General features: G+C 33.3%; 1 protein-coding gene across 1 annotated transcript; it reads right to left on the bottom strand.

Moving 5' to 3' along the window:
• Positions 1-286: 286 nt before the first annotated feature.
• LOC127714103 (uncharacterized) lies at positions 287-14112 on the bottom strand. The gene is made up of 5 exons (XM_052220064.1): positions 14012-14112; positions 5556-5869; positions 1907-2316; positions 1173-1390; positions 287-478 (listed from the first exon to the last, which is right to left on the bottom strand). The coding sequence occupies exons 2-5, from the start codon at positions 5867-5869 to the stop codon at positions 320-322; spliced, it is 1101 nt and encodes a 366-aa protein (XP_052076024.1). The 5' UTR covers positions 14012-14112; the 3' UTR covers positions 287-319.
• Positions 14113-17175: the final 3063 nt, after the last annotated feature.

Raw genomic sequence — 17175 nt, forward strand, 5'->3', positions numbered from 1 at the left:
TTTCCGGTGATCTAATTGTCCGCTATTTATTGTAAGACATATATAGAGCGCTGGTCATTTCAATTTGAAGTATGTTAAGTGTAATGTATACTTTTCTCGAGTTTAAATTGCACATGTATAAAAAATATCAAAATAATTTGGGTTTGTAAAGTGTGTGTGCTGGGATTTTGTTTACTGAAATTAATACAGCATATTTCCTCTATTCAATAAAACATCTATGAATAAATAAAACAAGAATTTCAGTCGTTTAGTCGATGTCTTTTACACACATTTTCATATAGAACAATCAAGTTGTCAAAGTTATTTAATTCACATCAATTTATTTCCTACAAAAAAGCACAAATAATATAAACAATAATAATATAACAGTTACTGCTGCTTTGAATGCAGCCCACGGTTCGGACAAATTAGGCACATACTTCCCATTCTTGGTTCTACGATGCTCATAGTCCTGGTCTGTTGGTTCTGCAGTCAAAACCTTAAAGAGAGCATAAAATGGACATATGAAACAACACGATAAAACAGATCAAGTAAAATTTTAAAGAAAGAGCAGAATTCAACATTAATATCAGATAATAAACTTTTGAAAATGATATGCTTAATGAAAGGTAAAGCTTTTGCAACCTTTTAAAGAAAAATGAAAGAAATTTGATCAATCTTAAGGAAAAGTTGTATTTATATAGGTACATTAATATTTATGGGTGACAGCTGTTCTAAATTAACAAGTGCATTTTGAAAGACAAAAAAAAATTTTTTAAATCTGGATCAGATTAATAGAGTGCGGAATTTGAAAATTCATTTGGTTTACGACGGGAAAATTAACACAATCTATTTATTAGGGATTGCAAATACGTAAAACATTAGTTAAACAAAACAAAAATAACATGTAAACGCTTTATATCTCTAGAATTGGCAAACCGAAGCAGGAAATGAAAATTTGGCTTTCAATGCGTTTTTTTTTAATAATATTAACATTAAGTCGTGTGTACAAAGATAATTTAATCCGTATTTACACACACAACTGATCAGAAGTGATTAATCTTTGCAAAATTCATAATTATAACATAAACAAGATATTGAAAACCCCTTCTATGAATATATTAAGAGTCAAGACATTAAATGATGCATTAATTCAGTAAGTTGCTTAAAACAACTAAATGCATAAATCTCACCTGTCTCATGAGCCGCAATACAGGTACATCTAAGGAAGGTATAATAGTATCTTCATATGTCAGTTTCGGATCTATATCCGGACAGTAATTTTTGACTCTTGCAAAACGATTCTTTGGAATTCCAAGCGCCCTCATGAATTTCTTTTCTCTCTTCAAAACGTTTTGATCTCTAGATTTGTATTTGTCTGCCTGCGTGAGAACACCATATAAGGTAATATCTGGAAAAGAAAAGCAGATTAAAAAAATGAACTTTTAGATCTTTGTGTCTTTAAATTTGTCTTTTTGTTATTTATTTTTTGTGAAGCGTACCGATCTGATGAGTCACTCCATCTCCAACTGTTGATTGCTCTTATGATGGATTTTTATACCACTGTCCTGGTCTAGGTGGAAGGGTTAGAACTCACAAATAGGTTAATCCCACCACATTCTTTATGTGTCTGTGCCAAGCCAATTACATGTAATCCAAACTGAATAGTTGTCGTCGGTTGCTATCTGTCATATCTGTTATTCGAATTCATTGTTGTAGTGTAAATATGACAGACTTGTGCCTTTTATAGCTGACTATACGGCATTGGTCTTGATTATTGTCGAAGGCCTTACTATGACCTGTGATTGTTTAAATATATGTCATTTGGTCTTTATAGATTAGTTCAACTTGTCATCTTCTAAGTTTTTATAAAATTATTATCATTTTATGTATATAAGTTCAGTGTTTTAGAGTGTGATGAACTCACCTCTCTCTCTGTTGGTAATATCAGTGATGGCTTCAAACAGATTTTCTGGTAAGGGCTGATCTGGGTTTGCCGAACAAACAACAAAAATTCTATTCACTCGAAGATACTCTTCCCTATTCTCAATGACAGAAAAATCTAAAAGCTTCGAAACAGGATTCCTGCTTTCTTGTTTTCGAATAATACCAAAATAGTTTCCACCAAAATACTTTTCTTTGACAGCATTAACACCAAAATGTTGTCCATATTTTATCACGTCATGAAGTTCTTCTCCTTCTTTCAGTTTTCCGCATAAAACAATATTTAAAAGTTCTTTATTCAATGGAGCGTCGTCATCTTCAAATCCTGTCATATCAAGAAACGTTGGCAAAAGATATTCATCTCTGTCTTTGTAGTAATCTTTCTTTTGGAAACTGAAACAGAGGGTAGAATAAGCATTCTTTGAAAAGCAAATGCAGAAATAAAACAATTTTATCTGAATTATAACAGAAACAGGTTATGCATTCAAATATATTTAATAGACAAAGAGGAAAAGCAAGAGTTTTTTTTTCTTACATGTTTTTTTTTTTTTTTGGGGGGGGGGGTTTGGTTTTATTATGTAGCCAATGTGTTTTTACGTATGCTATATAGTTTCTTTTGTATTGGAATTATAAATTGTTGGAGACCAGCTACTGTATGTATGCTTACATTTTTAAAGATTATGAAATTATAAACATCTTGAAGGCATACATAGGCAATACAGACCATCATCTTTAAATTTAAAATTATTATACGCATATGTTCTTGAATATAAATACATGTATGTCCTCCATCACCGTCCATCCCTACCTTGCAAATCCTACCTATTGTATTAATTGTTTCATGTGCTTGTCCTAAACATGCATGAAGTATTTGACACTGGGCGGAAAGAAAACAACTATCATTCAATCAATCTTGACATTATATAATAAAATGCTCCGCAGGGCGCAGCTTGATACGACCGCAGAGGTCGAACCCTGAACAGTTGGGGCAAGTATGGACACAACATTCAAGCTTGATACAGCTCTGAATTTGGATTGTGATTAAATATTTGACACAGCAAAGGTTTCTGACACAGAATGAATGTGGTCTAAGAACTTAAAAATTTTAAATTGGACATTCACCTATTATGGTCCAATATCCAAAATCTAAATACATGGTTAGATTCAGCATATCAAAGAACCCCAAGAATTCAATTTTTGATGAAATCAAACAAAGTTTAATTTTGGACCCCGATTTGGACCAACTTGAAAACTGGGCCCATAATCAAAAATCTAAATACATGTTTAGATTCAGCATATCAAAGAACCCTAAAAATTCAATTTTTGTTAAAATCAAACTAAGTTTAATTTTGGACCCTTTTGACCTCAATGTGGACAAAGTTGATAACGGGGCCCAAAAATCAAAAATCTAAATACATGGTTAGATTCAGCATATCAAAGAACCCCATATATTCAATTTTTGTTGAAATCAAACAAAGTTTAATTTTGGACCCCGATTTGGACCAACTTGAAAACTGGGCCCATAATCAAAAATCTAAATACATGTTTAGATTCAGCATATCAAAGAACCCTAAAAATTCAATTTTTGTTAAAATCAAACTAAGTTTAATTTTGGACCCTTTGGACCTTAATGTAGACCAATTTGAAAACGGAACCAAAAATTAAGAATCTAAATACACGGTTAGATTCAGCATATCAAAGAACCCCAATAATACAATTTTTGATGAAATCAAACAAAGTTAAATTTTGGACCCTTTGGACCTCAATGTGGACCAATTTAAAAACGGGGCCCAAAATCCAAAAACTTAATACACGGTTAGATTCAGCATATTAAAGAACCCCAAGAATTCAAGAATAAAACCCCATTGAAATTGATCAAGAAATAAGCAATTTATACGAAGTATCTTCTTTTGCACAATACTGTGCAATTGAATATTTCTTGCTATTGCGCAATACTGTACAATTGACAATTTCTTGCTATTGCGCAATATTGTGCTATTGGATATTTCTTGCTATTGCGCAATACTGTGCAATTGAAGATTTCTTGCTATTGCGCAATACTGTGCAATTGAAGATTTCTTGCTATTGTGCAATACTGTGCAATTGAAAATTTCTTGCTATTGCACAATACTTATTAGATAATAATTTACACATCCTGTTTGGTGTGTATCTCCTACCATATCATTATTATTTGCTTTTAAATATTAATCAGAAATAACCAACTTAAAATGGAAAATTTTAAAAGAAAAAAAAAAGGAAAAAAAGAAAAAAAAAGAAAAAAAAAAAATCCCCCCCCAAATTTTTTGAACCCCCTTATGATTCATCACCCCCAAACTCAATCCCAGCCTTCCCTTTGTGGTATGGTACCTTGCAGTACAATTTCAGAGAGATCCATACACTTGAACACAAATTATTGTCTGGAAACTAGAAAAATGCTTATTTTTGGCCCCTTTTTGGCCCCCAATTCCTAAACGTTTCGGGCAATTACCCCCAAACTCAATTCCAGCTTTCCCTTTGTGATATGGAACCTTGTAGTACAATTTCAGAAATATCCAAACACTTACACACAAGTTATTGTCATGAAACTAGAAAAATGCTTGTTTTTTGCCCCTTTTTTGGCCACTAATTCCTAAAATTTTGAGGCAATTACCCCCAAAATCAATTACAGCCTTTCCTTTGTGATATGGAACCTTGTGGTACAATGTCAGAGAGATCCATACACTTACACACAAGTTATTGTCTGGAAGTTACAAAAATGCTTATTTTTGGCCCCTTTTTGGCCCCTAATTCCTTAACTGTGAGTACCATAACCCCCAAAATCAATCCCAACCTTCCTTTCGTGGTATTGAACCTTATGGTAAAATTTCATGGAGATCCATTCACTTAAACTAAAGTTAGAGTGCGAAAACCAATGTGTCTTCGGACGACGCCGGACGACGCCAGACGACGACGACGACGACGACGACGACGACGACGACGCCGGACGACGACGACGCCAACGTCATACCAATATACGACCAAAAAATTTTTAATTTTTGCGGTCGTATAAAAACAAAATGATGCGATATGATTGCCATAGCAACAACTCTCAACCAAATACCAAAAGACGTAGAAGTTAACATCTATCGGTCACGGTACGGTCTTTAGTCAATTTAACTTAATTTATTCAAGAGAGAAAATTCTAATAAATAAAAAGGATGTGTTAAATATAAATATATTCAATTCTTTTTTAGTGTATTCTTAAAAAGAAAAGAAAAGAAATTGAATTTACCAGCAAATTGCTGATGAAACAGTTATGGTCCTAACCCATAGTTATCCCCTTCAGTTATATGCATGATAACTTAATAGTACTTTGGGCTAGGTACCCGTACAAAGATATCATTCAGGGCTGATTTCCCATACAAAGCCATGGTATCCTTCAGTGCTGGTTTCCAATACAACGATATCACACAGGGCTGGTTTCCCATACAAAGATATCATTCAGGGCTGGTTTAACATACAAAGATATCCTTCAGGGCTGGTTTTTCATACAAAGATATACTTCAGGGCTGTTTTCCCATAAAAGATATCAACAATTCTTTTTTTTTAAATTGTGTCTTATAAGCATAAATTTTATAACTCGAATAAATAACCTTTTTAGTCTTCTTGTTACTTGCTTCCCTCTCCTACCAAATTCTCCATACTTTGCGTGTTCAGACCAATGATCATGGCTGAAGGCAGCAAATATGGTATTAAGAAATGATGATTTTCCACATCCGGGAGGTCCAATGACAGCAATCACCAGTGGATCTTTCCCTTGCCCGAATTTTCCGACTTTTCCTTTGCAATTCCACAGCAATTCTTGTTTACGATCAAAATGCTTGTCTTTTCTTGGATCTCTGGCAACATATATCGGATTATCATCTGAATCGCTATCAGAGAAGCTAGGATTCCAGGAATCGCCCATCTAAAGAAAAAGAAGAAACAATTGATGTTGGTTATAAATGTAAACAAAAAACACATTCATACCAAGTGCAGAATGTTATACTTTCTTCAATGCATTATATGTACAAATACAAAACTGAAGATCATCATATGATTGCGTAGGATATCAATGAGTTCGCAATGAAAGCGTAAAAAGCTGTGAGACTAATGATTATCTATTATGTGCATTTTAATGATTTGCATTTCATCGATCAATATATTGCCATTGATTCTTACTATAGATTTATCCACAGGCGCCTGAGGAATGAACACCCCTTTTCTAAAAGTAAGAGAATGGTGTATTATTATTTTTCCTGACACAAAATCATTACCCGTGCATGAAAAAAGCAAAAGCATTTAGATTGCTGTTCATCATCTAAAAGTCGCAATGAAACCTTCAACCTGGAGCAAGCGATAACAACTTACCACAAGTTCACGGCACCCCTTGAACCAGTTTGAATAGATTTCTTTGCATAGTCAAACTCATGAGGTAATATTTACAAATATTAAACATTATTGTGAAAAAATATCTTACAAACTGTGTCATAAAATGTCCAATAACTTATTCACAATAGTCAACAAAGAAACAATACATGCATAAGATAAATCACCATGGGCTGGCTATATGATCTTTTTACTCTAGAGCCCCGAGCGCTTCGGTTATCTAGTATGATTTTATTTTCGATGATAGTCAAGTTATATTTTGCAAATGGCTCTTATAACACCTTAAAAACATCTTTATTACAAATTTTGTATGCAAAACCCAAAATCAAGCAAATCAGTGATTTTTGAAATCACTTGTACAAGTAATTAACTCCGCTGACTCGAGAAGATGTGTTACGTATTACTAAACAGCAGGGCTCAAGATACATGTATGCAAGTTAGAAAATGGAATATACAGGATTTTTTATTAAGTATTTACTATTTTGAAACATGGTTATTATGTGCAAAAGGGAAGGTTTGTATATGCATGTAAGACTGGTTTATTCCAACCATATCGTTTAGTGATTGTACTAATTACCCTTCCAGAGCACCTGAGATCGCCCCAAATATTAGGTGGGGTTTGTGTTGCCCAATCTTTAGTTTTCTATGTTGTTTTTTTGTGTACTGTTGTTTGTCTGTTTGTCTTTGTCTTTTTAGCCATGGCGTTGTCAGTTTATTTTCGACTTGTGAGTTTGAATGTCCATTCGCTATCTTTCGCCTTTCTTTTTCAGTTAATCTGGACCATGTGTTGTTCCTTGAACATTGTTTATCTGTGCATACGTCTATTCTTTCGAAGTCTGTTGTTGGTTGCTGATGTGGTATGTTTTCAATTGATGTATCGTTTAATATTTTTGGTAATTCCTAATATCTTCATATGCCTTAGACCAATAGAGAAAGCATGTTGACATTCCGTCGTTTTTGTCAGAAAAATTGTGTGTTTTTATAAGTTGGGAGGCATATTGTTTTACCCTTTCCGTCTGCCTGTCAGTCCGTCCCGTTATGGGTATATAGTTATTACAGATAACTCCTCCTATAGTTTGAATGCTAAAAGTGTTCACTTTGCTGGCTATTTGTACATATATTGAAGGTGCATATGCATGTGGTCCGGGTTTTGATTTTTATTAATATTTGCTCTTTTGGGAGATAGTTGAACTTTGTCATTTTTGGAGTATAAACTTGCATAAGAGGTGCATAGCGTTTCCGGATAACTCCTCCCACAGTGAACCATAGATCTATGTGCTCCCATGCTCACCTTTGTGTATTTTAAAATAACACTTTGCATCTGCGGGGGCACAATTTAAATGTTTCTCCCAGACACAATAATATCGCAAAGAAAGTCCTACATTGTCAAATGATTGTCTCTGTTATAATACAGTTACTTCAGAGTGGAGTGCGGGGGCATCACTTGGTCTAGTTTTTAATTATTATCTGCAACAACAGAATCTGTAAGAATTTGATTGAATACCAAATGTTGTAACAAGAAAAATACACATTTATAAACGAAACAACAAAAAATCATATACCTTTCAATTTTCTTATTGTTGCAATGATAATTTTCTCAGTTTGAACGTCTGCTAACTTTACATTATACGGTAGAAAATAATAACGTTTACTTAGAAATTATTTTTCTCGTATCGTTGAACGTTGTTGATGTCAGATGACTACCTAGCTATGTCGAGAATAGAATTTTGTATATGTATATATGGAACGCCATAGCTGTCTTGTGTGTCTTTTTTATTGCTTTTCTATTATACGAAGGTGGTTTTCTATTATACGATGGTGGTTTTCTATTATACGAAGGTGCTTTTCTATTATACGAAGGTGCTTTTCTATTAGACGATGGTGGTTTTCTATTATACGAAGGTGGTTTTCTATTATACGAAGGTGCTTTTCTTTTATACGATGGTGGTTTTCTATTATACGAAAGTGGTTTTCTATTATACGAAGATGCTTTTCTATTATACGATGGTGCTTTTCTATTATACGATGGTGCTTTTATATTATAATAAGGTGCTTTTTTATTATGTGATGGTGGTTCCCGTGATTAACCGGAAGCGTGGCGTGTATTTGAATGTCACCGAACCAACATGGCGGCCATGGCTGTGAATACTAAAATGTTAAACGTTTTACAGAAATTAAACTTGCAGCAAGCATTTCTAAACTTTGAGAGAGAGAAAATCACTCCAGACATTGTATGTAGGCTTTCGACACATGAAATTGAAATATTAGGTGTATCTAGTAGGGCAGATATGATTAAGTTAAGAACTGAATGTGTAAAATATGGAACGTCTGCCCCTAATAAAATAAACTCTGAATTCGGCCCTCCGAAATTTGATATTCCAAAGTCTGTTCTTGAAAATGGATTTAAAATATCCGACATTTCTAAATTGTTGTCCGTGTCTGAAAGCACCATTTACCGAAGAATGTCACAGTTTGGATTAAGCAAAATGAATTTTACACAAATTGATGACAGTGATTTAGACTTGACACTTGGACAAATAATGAAAGAGTTTCCATTGTGTGGCGAAACACTATTGCAACAGATGCTTCTATTAAAAGGCATAAGAGTACAGAGATGGAGACTAGGGAGTGTATGCATCGATTAGATACCGCCGGTGTACAGGCGAGACGTACTGGTAGGCCTAATAGGCGTGTTTACAATGTAATTGGTCCAAATCACCTCTGGCACATAGATACAAATCATAAACTTGTCCGGTGGAGATTTGTTATTGTAGGTAGCATTGACGGGTTTAGTCGATTGATAACATTTTTAAAATGTACCGACAACAACACATCAAGAACAGTTTTGGATTGTTTCTTCTCCGGTGATGCAAAGTATGGGATACCCAATAAAGTTAGGTCTGACAAAGGATTGGAAAATGTTTCTGTGGCAAACTACATGTTGATTCAAAAAGGCCCAACAGTATGGTAACGGGGAAAAAGCACTCATAATCAACGGATTGAGAGACTATGGAGAGATGTGTATGAAGGTGTGCTTAGTTACTTTTACAACTTATTTTATTTCATGGAAGATGAAGGTTATCTAGACCCACTAAAACTGACAAACTTAGCTGCTCTCCACTTTGTTTTCATGGACGAACTAAACAGGAAGCTTCAATTTTTGGCAGAGGCATGGGCTGGTCATAGACTACGCACTGTTAATTCATCTCCATTGAACTTGTGGACTTCAGGTCAACTTCAAAATGCCGTAGGAATTACCGAAGGAGAAGCAAGTTTGCAAGATTATGGAATTGAAGGCTATGTGGATCAAAATGATGTAGAAGAGGGCGAGAGACTAATATTTGGACCCCTTGCACACATGATAAGTGATCAATGCAGGCTGGATTCAACTCGACAATTGATAAGAAGCAATACTAACTTTGGAATAGATTATTATCTTGAATGTTTGGAAGTCATTGAAAGAAATAACTAAACTGGTTATTAAAACTTATTTGTAATTTACTAAATTTCCTTCATATCTTGAACGTAAATGAATAACTGCATAACTATTTTATATACTTAATCTTATAAAACCCCATGACTTTTCATCAACTTCAAGCTTTACAGTGGTATATTGGATATATGTAACTGTATTATTTTGTGTAGAGGTAGTACATGTACAATGTACAGATCTGTATATCCTCTTACTATTTTAGTATTTATTATAACCAATTTTTCTAACTTATATGGACGCTGAGTTGGCAATTGTATTGTGCAAGTCTTTTTGCTGCGCGTCTTTCGAATCTTGATAGGAAGTCGAGTAGATTGAGGGGCAAGGTTAGTGTACCCATAAACATGGTTCAACCCCACCACTCTGCCAAGTTTTGCCAGAGTGCCTGTACCAAGTCGGGACTTCTCTCTACCTTCTGTACATTTTCCTTTTTGTGTTGTCGCTGTATGTCTCTATTTTTGATGTTTTATATCGAATTATTGCCATTCCTTGTTTTATCTTTATTTTTTATATATAAAGGTTGGCTACATGGTTCAGCTAAATGAAATTCTTCGGTAATGCTTTAAATGAAAACTTATGTAACTGTGACTTTTACATGCATTTAAAGAATTTGGCCGATAATGAACAAATATTTAAATGTTTGTGTTTGAACTGAAAATCATTAATTGTGTCCTGAATATTAAGTCATTGATCTTACAATTTGCCAAATTAAAAAGTACTTGAACCAGAGACATATAATACTAGAGATAAGCAACTTTGTGAAATCTCGAGAAATATCGCAGCCACATGCTTTGATAAGAATATAACATGTATAAGAGTCATATATAGAGAAAGAAAGTAGTTAAGTTTTCAGAAATATTCCTTAATTTTTCAAAAACTTAACAAGATATCTAAATATACCGATCACAGAAGTTGTAAAAGAAGTATAAAAAATCAACACATGCCCTCAATACTTTGTTATTTAGTAAGTTTCAAAATATTGTCATGATAATATGAAAACTTCATTTTGTCATAAAATGTTCCAGACCGAAATCTCTTCAATTTTCTATTGTATAATATTCAGAGTTTCCAATCTCTTGTTTTATATATCTCCACTTCAACTAACTATAATCGGTTCGGTTTAGACAGGTTTTACTGTGTCACAAGTATTGCGGGAGTACACAAGTCCATTGATTTTAAAAAAATGTGTCGGCAAGCTTTAGCGAACAGGTACTTTTCGAAACTGTCCGAGGTACTAGTATGTAGCTGAATGTACTTATTTTTACTATTAGACTTGGGTTAAAACCATTTTTGATGTAATGAAATCAATGCTAATATTTGCGAAAATGCTTTCCAGTGATTAAATTTGGCTATATAGGAGTATCACCTATCTTGAACTTGAGCTAAATTTCATTTCAAGGCATCTTCTACCGTTCACCCACTAAGAACAGTCTCCAACTTGTGTGGTGATGCTCATCTATAACGCAGAGGTGTTTATCTAATTTAAAAGTTTTTTTTAGTAGTATCACTGTTGAGGGCCAAATGCGAGAAATTTTCTAAGAGGGTCTGGAGGGAATGTCCCCCCCCCCCACCAGATACCTTTTTAAAACTTAGAGTCATGGTATGAAGATATCAAACACAGAAAATTCAAATTAAATAGATTTTTTTCTACTGAAATTCCTCCAGTCAGGTTTACTAAAATAAATAAACTGTTATCATAGAGATATGTCTCCCTTTTTGGTAATTTTTATAATGCATATGTTGAAATTAAAATAGCAACACTTTAGCATGCAAGTTTTGCAAATATTCAAAGTCAATGAACCATGGCTGAAGGTACATGGCTAAACAATCTCCATGGAAATGAGATGTGCCAATGCTAATACCAAATACCATTGACTTATCATAATTCCCTTTAAACAAAATTAAACACAAACTAATACATGTAAACTAAGCAAAATTTCAAAGTCAATAAACCATAACTGAGGGAGCAAGGTCAAATAATCTTTGTGGTAATGAGGTGAACAAATGTTATGACAACTGCATACCAAATATCATTGACCTACCACTAGTGGTTCCCGATAAACCAACCTAATCACAAAAGTTTAAGTCAATAGACCATGACTGAGGGGCGGGGCCAAATAATCTCCATGGAAATGACATATGTCAATGCTTATACAACTGCATACCAATTGTCATTAACTTACCACTAGTGGTTCCCCATAAACTGACCTAATCACAAACAAATACATTGAAATTAAGCAAAAAATTCAAAGTCAATAGACCATGAATGAGGGGCGGGGCCAAATAATCTCCATGGAAATGACATATGCCAATGCGTATACAACTGCATACCTATTATCATTAACTTACCATTAGTGGTTCCCCATAAACTGACCTAATCACAAACTAATACATGAGAAGAGTGCACACACTGAAATGTCTCGCCTTCTTTACTAAACATTGATAATATGTGATAGTCCTAAATAGAAAGCCTAACTATCACATAAACATGAGTATAAAAATCAGGTTAAGGTAATATAAACCAAACAAGAAATACATGTACACCTTACAATTATTCCATACACTAAATATAATTGACCTATTGCTTATAGTATAAGAAAAAATAACCAAAACACAAAAGCTTAACTATAACCACTGAACCATGAAAATGAGGTCAAGGTCAGATGACACCTGCCAGATGGACATGTAAACCTTACAATCATTCCATACGCCAAAAATACTGGACCTACTGCTTAAAGTATCTGTGATAAAGACTTCACCACCAAAACTTAACCTTGTTCACTGATCCATGAAATGAGGTTGAGGTCAAGAGAAAACTGTCTGACTGGCATGAGGACCTTACAAGGTACGCACATACCAAATAAAGTTATCCTATTACTCATAATAAGAGAGAAATTAACATTACAAAAAATCATAACTTTTTTTTCAAGCAGTCACTGAACCATGAAAATTGGGTTAAGAACATAGGCCATGTGACAGACGGAAACTTAGTATCATTGAGCATCTATATACAAAGTATGAACAATCCAGGTCTTCCACCTAAAATATAAAGCTTTTAATAAGTTAGCTAACGCCGCCCGATCACTATCCATATGTCGAGCTTTCTGTGACAAAAGTCGCAGGCTCCATAAAAACTAAACAAAAAATTCAGTCAATAGACAATGACTGAGGGGACGGGCTAAATAATCTCCATGGAAATAAGATATGCCAATGCTTATACAACTCCTTACCAAGTATCATTAACTTACCACTATTGGTTCCCCAATAATTGACCTAATCACAAACTGATACATGATTCTTAGGAATAATTTCAGAGTCAATAGACCATAACTGAGGGGGCATGGCCAATAATCTCCATGGTAATGAGATATGTCAATACTAATACAACTGCATACCAAATATCTTTAACTTGTCACTAGGGCTTCACCATAAACTAGACCTAATCACAAACTAATGCATTGTTGACGCCGCCGGAAACAGCATACCTATGTCTCGCTTTTTGACTCCATTAAGCGATACAAAATCTACTTAAAAAATGTTGAACTAACTATTTCATTTTAAAGACTTAATTGATTTTCTTGATTTTTTTTTTTTTCATATTTCATTAGCAATTGGTCCGTCCCTTTTTCAAATAAACTCCACACTTCCGGTTAATCACGGGAACCACCATCACATAATAAAAAAGCACCTTATTATAATAAAAAAGCACCATCGTATAATAGAAAAGCACCTTCGTATAATACAAAAGCACCATCGTATAATAGAAAAGCACCATCGTATTATAGAAAACCACCTTCGTATAATAGAAAAGCACCTTCGTATAATAGAAAACCACCCTCGTATAATATAAAAGCACCTTCGTATAATAGAAAACCACCATCGTATAATAGAAAACCACCATCGTATAATAGAAAAGCATCTTCGTATAATAGAAAAGCAATAAAAAAGACACATAAGACAGCTATGGCGTTCCATATGTATATATATATTAGGTCATTATAAAATTATGAAGATGTGGTATGATTGCCAATGAGACAACTATGATCAACCAAAGTACAAATGCACATAATGAAGTGGATGTTGTTTATTATGATGACACTGTGCTTTTCGGATAAAGACTGTATGGTTTTATTAATAACAGTACTGTCTATGATGTGTATTCATTATAAATGAAAAGAAACGGTAACTTACTTTCAATCTACGTGTACATTCTTACTGCTATAATGTTTATGAACAAATACACTTCCGGGTCAAAGCCATGTCAGATATTTATATCTTTGATAAGAGTTTAGTTATAATGTACATGAATGCATTCGAAAAGACAATAAAATGTAGGCGTTCCTAACAGTACACTGTGAAATCGATATTTAGTTTTATTTGATTAACCAGCATCTGTGTATACTTATGACAAACGTGTACGAGACAAGATAAGATAAGATATTTTTTTTATTAGTATAAAATCCAAACAATTGGATTGCTACTTTAAATACAAATACAAATAATTAAACAATAAACAATACAAATATGTAACATTTACTAATAGACGTTGCTAGACGACGTATGCCTCCCCTTTAAATTAGCATAAAGATGATTATATTTAGAAGAAATGCTGATTAACTCTATTTTGTTCGTTCATATATTAGCTAGGTTATATTAAAGAAAAAAGGTAAAACTGTAAAATCAACAGTTCATACACAATTGCTAATATTATTTCTGTAATTTTACACCTTACTTATGCCATTAATTCATTATCAAAATGTCATATTCTTCAAAAGAGAAAATAGAATATTGTTTTCCCAATTATAATTATTCATCGAAAAATGTACGTGATTTAGTCAAGAACATCATTCAGTTTATCATGGGCTCACTTCGTTGATCTACTTTTGTACTGAGTAACATAGAAGAGTCCGTTGGTCTGGATTTATCCCATAGAAACGGTTCAAGATCAATTGCAAATTTTACATATGTGTAAACAAATTATCCAGCTTACCAACGACTTGAATATGGTTATAAATTGTATAAAAACTAACATAACTCTGTTTAACAAATGAAGAAGGTATTGAAAATATAAAAATTACTTACAAGTGTAACAGCCTTATAGAATGTGTTTAAATATACATTTATTTAGGGGTAACATTTAGTGCATCAGGTATACATATCCATATGCCTAAGAGGATTTGAGTAAAAGTGGCATGAAAGCATAAATTTAAGCTGAAGACAGCGCTACAAGAAAAACCAAATATTAATACTATTTTACATTTAAGAATTGAATGCTTCCTTTTGTAAATTCATTGGGGTGTAAAAGCGTTGACCGAAGTACATTTTGTATGAAGTGCGGAAGCGCTTCATTCTAAAAATGAACGCACGGTCAACGCTTTTACAACCCTATGAAATTTCTAAAAGAAGCATTCAATACTTATAATTACATTTTTTCGCTATGATCATGAAAACACGATTACTATCATTTTTTTCCTTTTACTTACCTGTGCACTTTATTGTGGAAACGTGTGTCATCATGTATGTTACAATTCATGAAATTCATTTTGAAATGAAGAATGACGCGAGATTGCTGTTAGCCAATCAAAATAAGGTATAATAATGAAACATACATCTAATGTAATTATTATTTAATAACACAGTGAGGCCAATACTTGTATAAATGTATCAGAAATTTAAGGGTTTACATCCTCCAAAATAAAATTGAAATTGGAAACAGGGAATGTGTCAAAGAGACAACAACCCGACCAAAGAGCAGAAAACAGCCGCGAAGGCTGTTTAACTGACCCTGAAAACTTTATAATAAAGTTCATGTCTGTCATATTTGTTATTGGTAAATTGAATTGTTGTAAGTTAGATCGTTAGTTGTCTCGTTTGAATTGTTTTTCATGTCGGTGCCTTTCATAGTTTATATAAGTTATGGGTTTTTCTCATTGTTGAAGTCCGCACGGTGACCTAGTATAACTGCTTAAATCCATGTCATTTTTACTCTTGTGAATAGTTGTCTCATTGGCAATCATACCAATCTCCTTATATTTATAAAGACATTACTTTTCTTAATTCTAATCATTAAAACCATCAACTTTTTTTCTCGAGAATTTGCACTTTCGTTAAAAAGGGTCCGTTGATGAGTAATCTTCTACAAAACTCGGTTCGCTGATTGGTCCGTTGAGATTAACTGTTACGAAGTTTACATTCGAAAGACTTTTTAATTGATAGCGATTTTAAGAATATATTGCCTAGACAAATTTGTCTAGAAGAGTTTGAATAAGCTCGGACAACATATTGCACATATGCAATCGACAGTATGAAAACACCTTTGTATACAGACTTTGGTATAGTGCTAGGTATACAATATCTGATGCAGTCAGCACCTCCTGTTAAAAAACATATTCAATGAAATTGCACAGTGTCAAGGTTCGAAAACGAATTCTACAAGTCAAAGCATGAACGTCTCAGCTGAAAGAAATTTAGAAATAAAAGTGCATAATAAATAAGTTGCGCGTCCGCGTACAATATTATTAGACCATCAATCGTGGAATTCATACCTAAAATGTGTGGCTTTATATTTTATACAATCAAAATGAACGTCACAACAATGTATTAGAATTGGTGATATATTAACGATACAATAAAAGGAAGGGAGAATATGTTTATCTTCATTATTTAAACGGATAGTCTTAATGATTTTTGTTAAACTATTGAGGCGCTTCACCTGGTGCAAAACAGTATTAGTATACCCTCGCTTGTATTTCTACTGACATTGAGGTTGTCAAACAGTCAGGCAAAGTTGACAGTGTTAGAATGTTTTTATGAAAAAAAAATGTTCTTGTTGAAAAATTACTTAGATTTTTTTTCAGCTAAAACAAATTGTTTGTTTCGATAACCCGAAACACACACACGCATATGAATTGAATGGCCAGTGCCTTATATATACTTATATATACTTAGTATCTTACTTCAAGATAAAATCGATCATTTCTTATCTGTAACTGCTAAACAACTTGGCAAAAATGCATTCCATTACATCATTATGATAATGAAAGTATTTACTTTTGACTTGCATTTACTAACACAGCTTGTTTACACAGGGACTCGGTTTGCAGGCATATATATATACTAGTATATATTTTAAAATAATTGTTGTTGTTCGCATGCACTGTCTATTTGCATGATTTGTATTAAATTATTAACGTTGGCAAGTTAATATTTGTATGTTTACAAGCAATGTGCAGTGTACTGACCATATCCGATTACTGAAAAAATCATTTTGAATTTCTTACCGTTCTTTAAATAAAAGAAAATATTAAAAATATTACACTGTGACCATATACCTTACAAAGACACTCATTATCTTC

This window comes from Mytilus californianus, unplaced genomic scaffold (assembly GCF_021869535.1).
Source record: "Mytilus californianus isolate M0D057914Y unplaced genomic scaffold, xbMytCali1.0.p SCAF_9, whole genome shotgun sequence".
Classification (NCBI taxonomy): domain Eukaryota; kingdom Metazoa; phylum Mollusca; class Bivalvia; order Mytilida; family Mytilidae; genus Mytilus; species Mytilus californianus.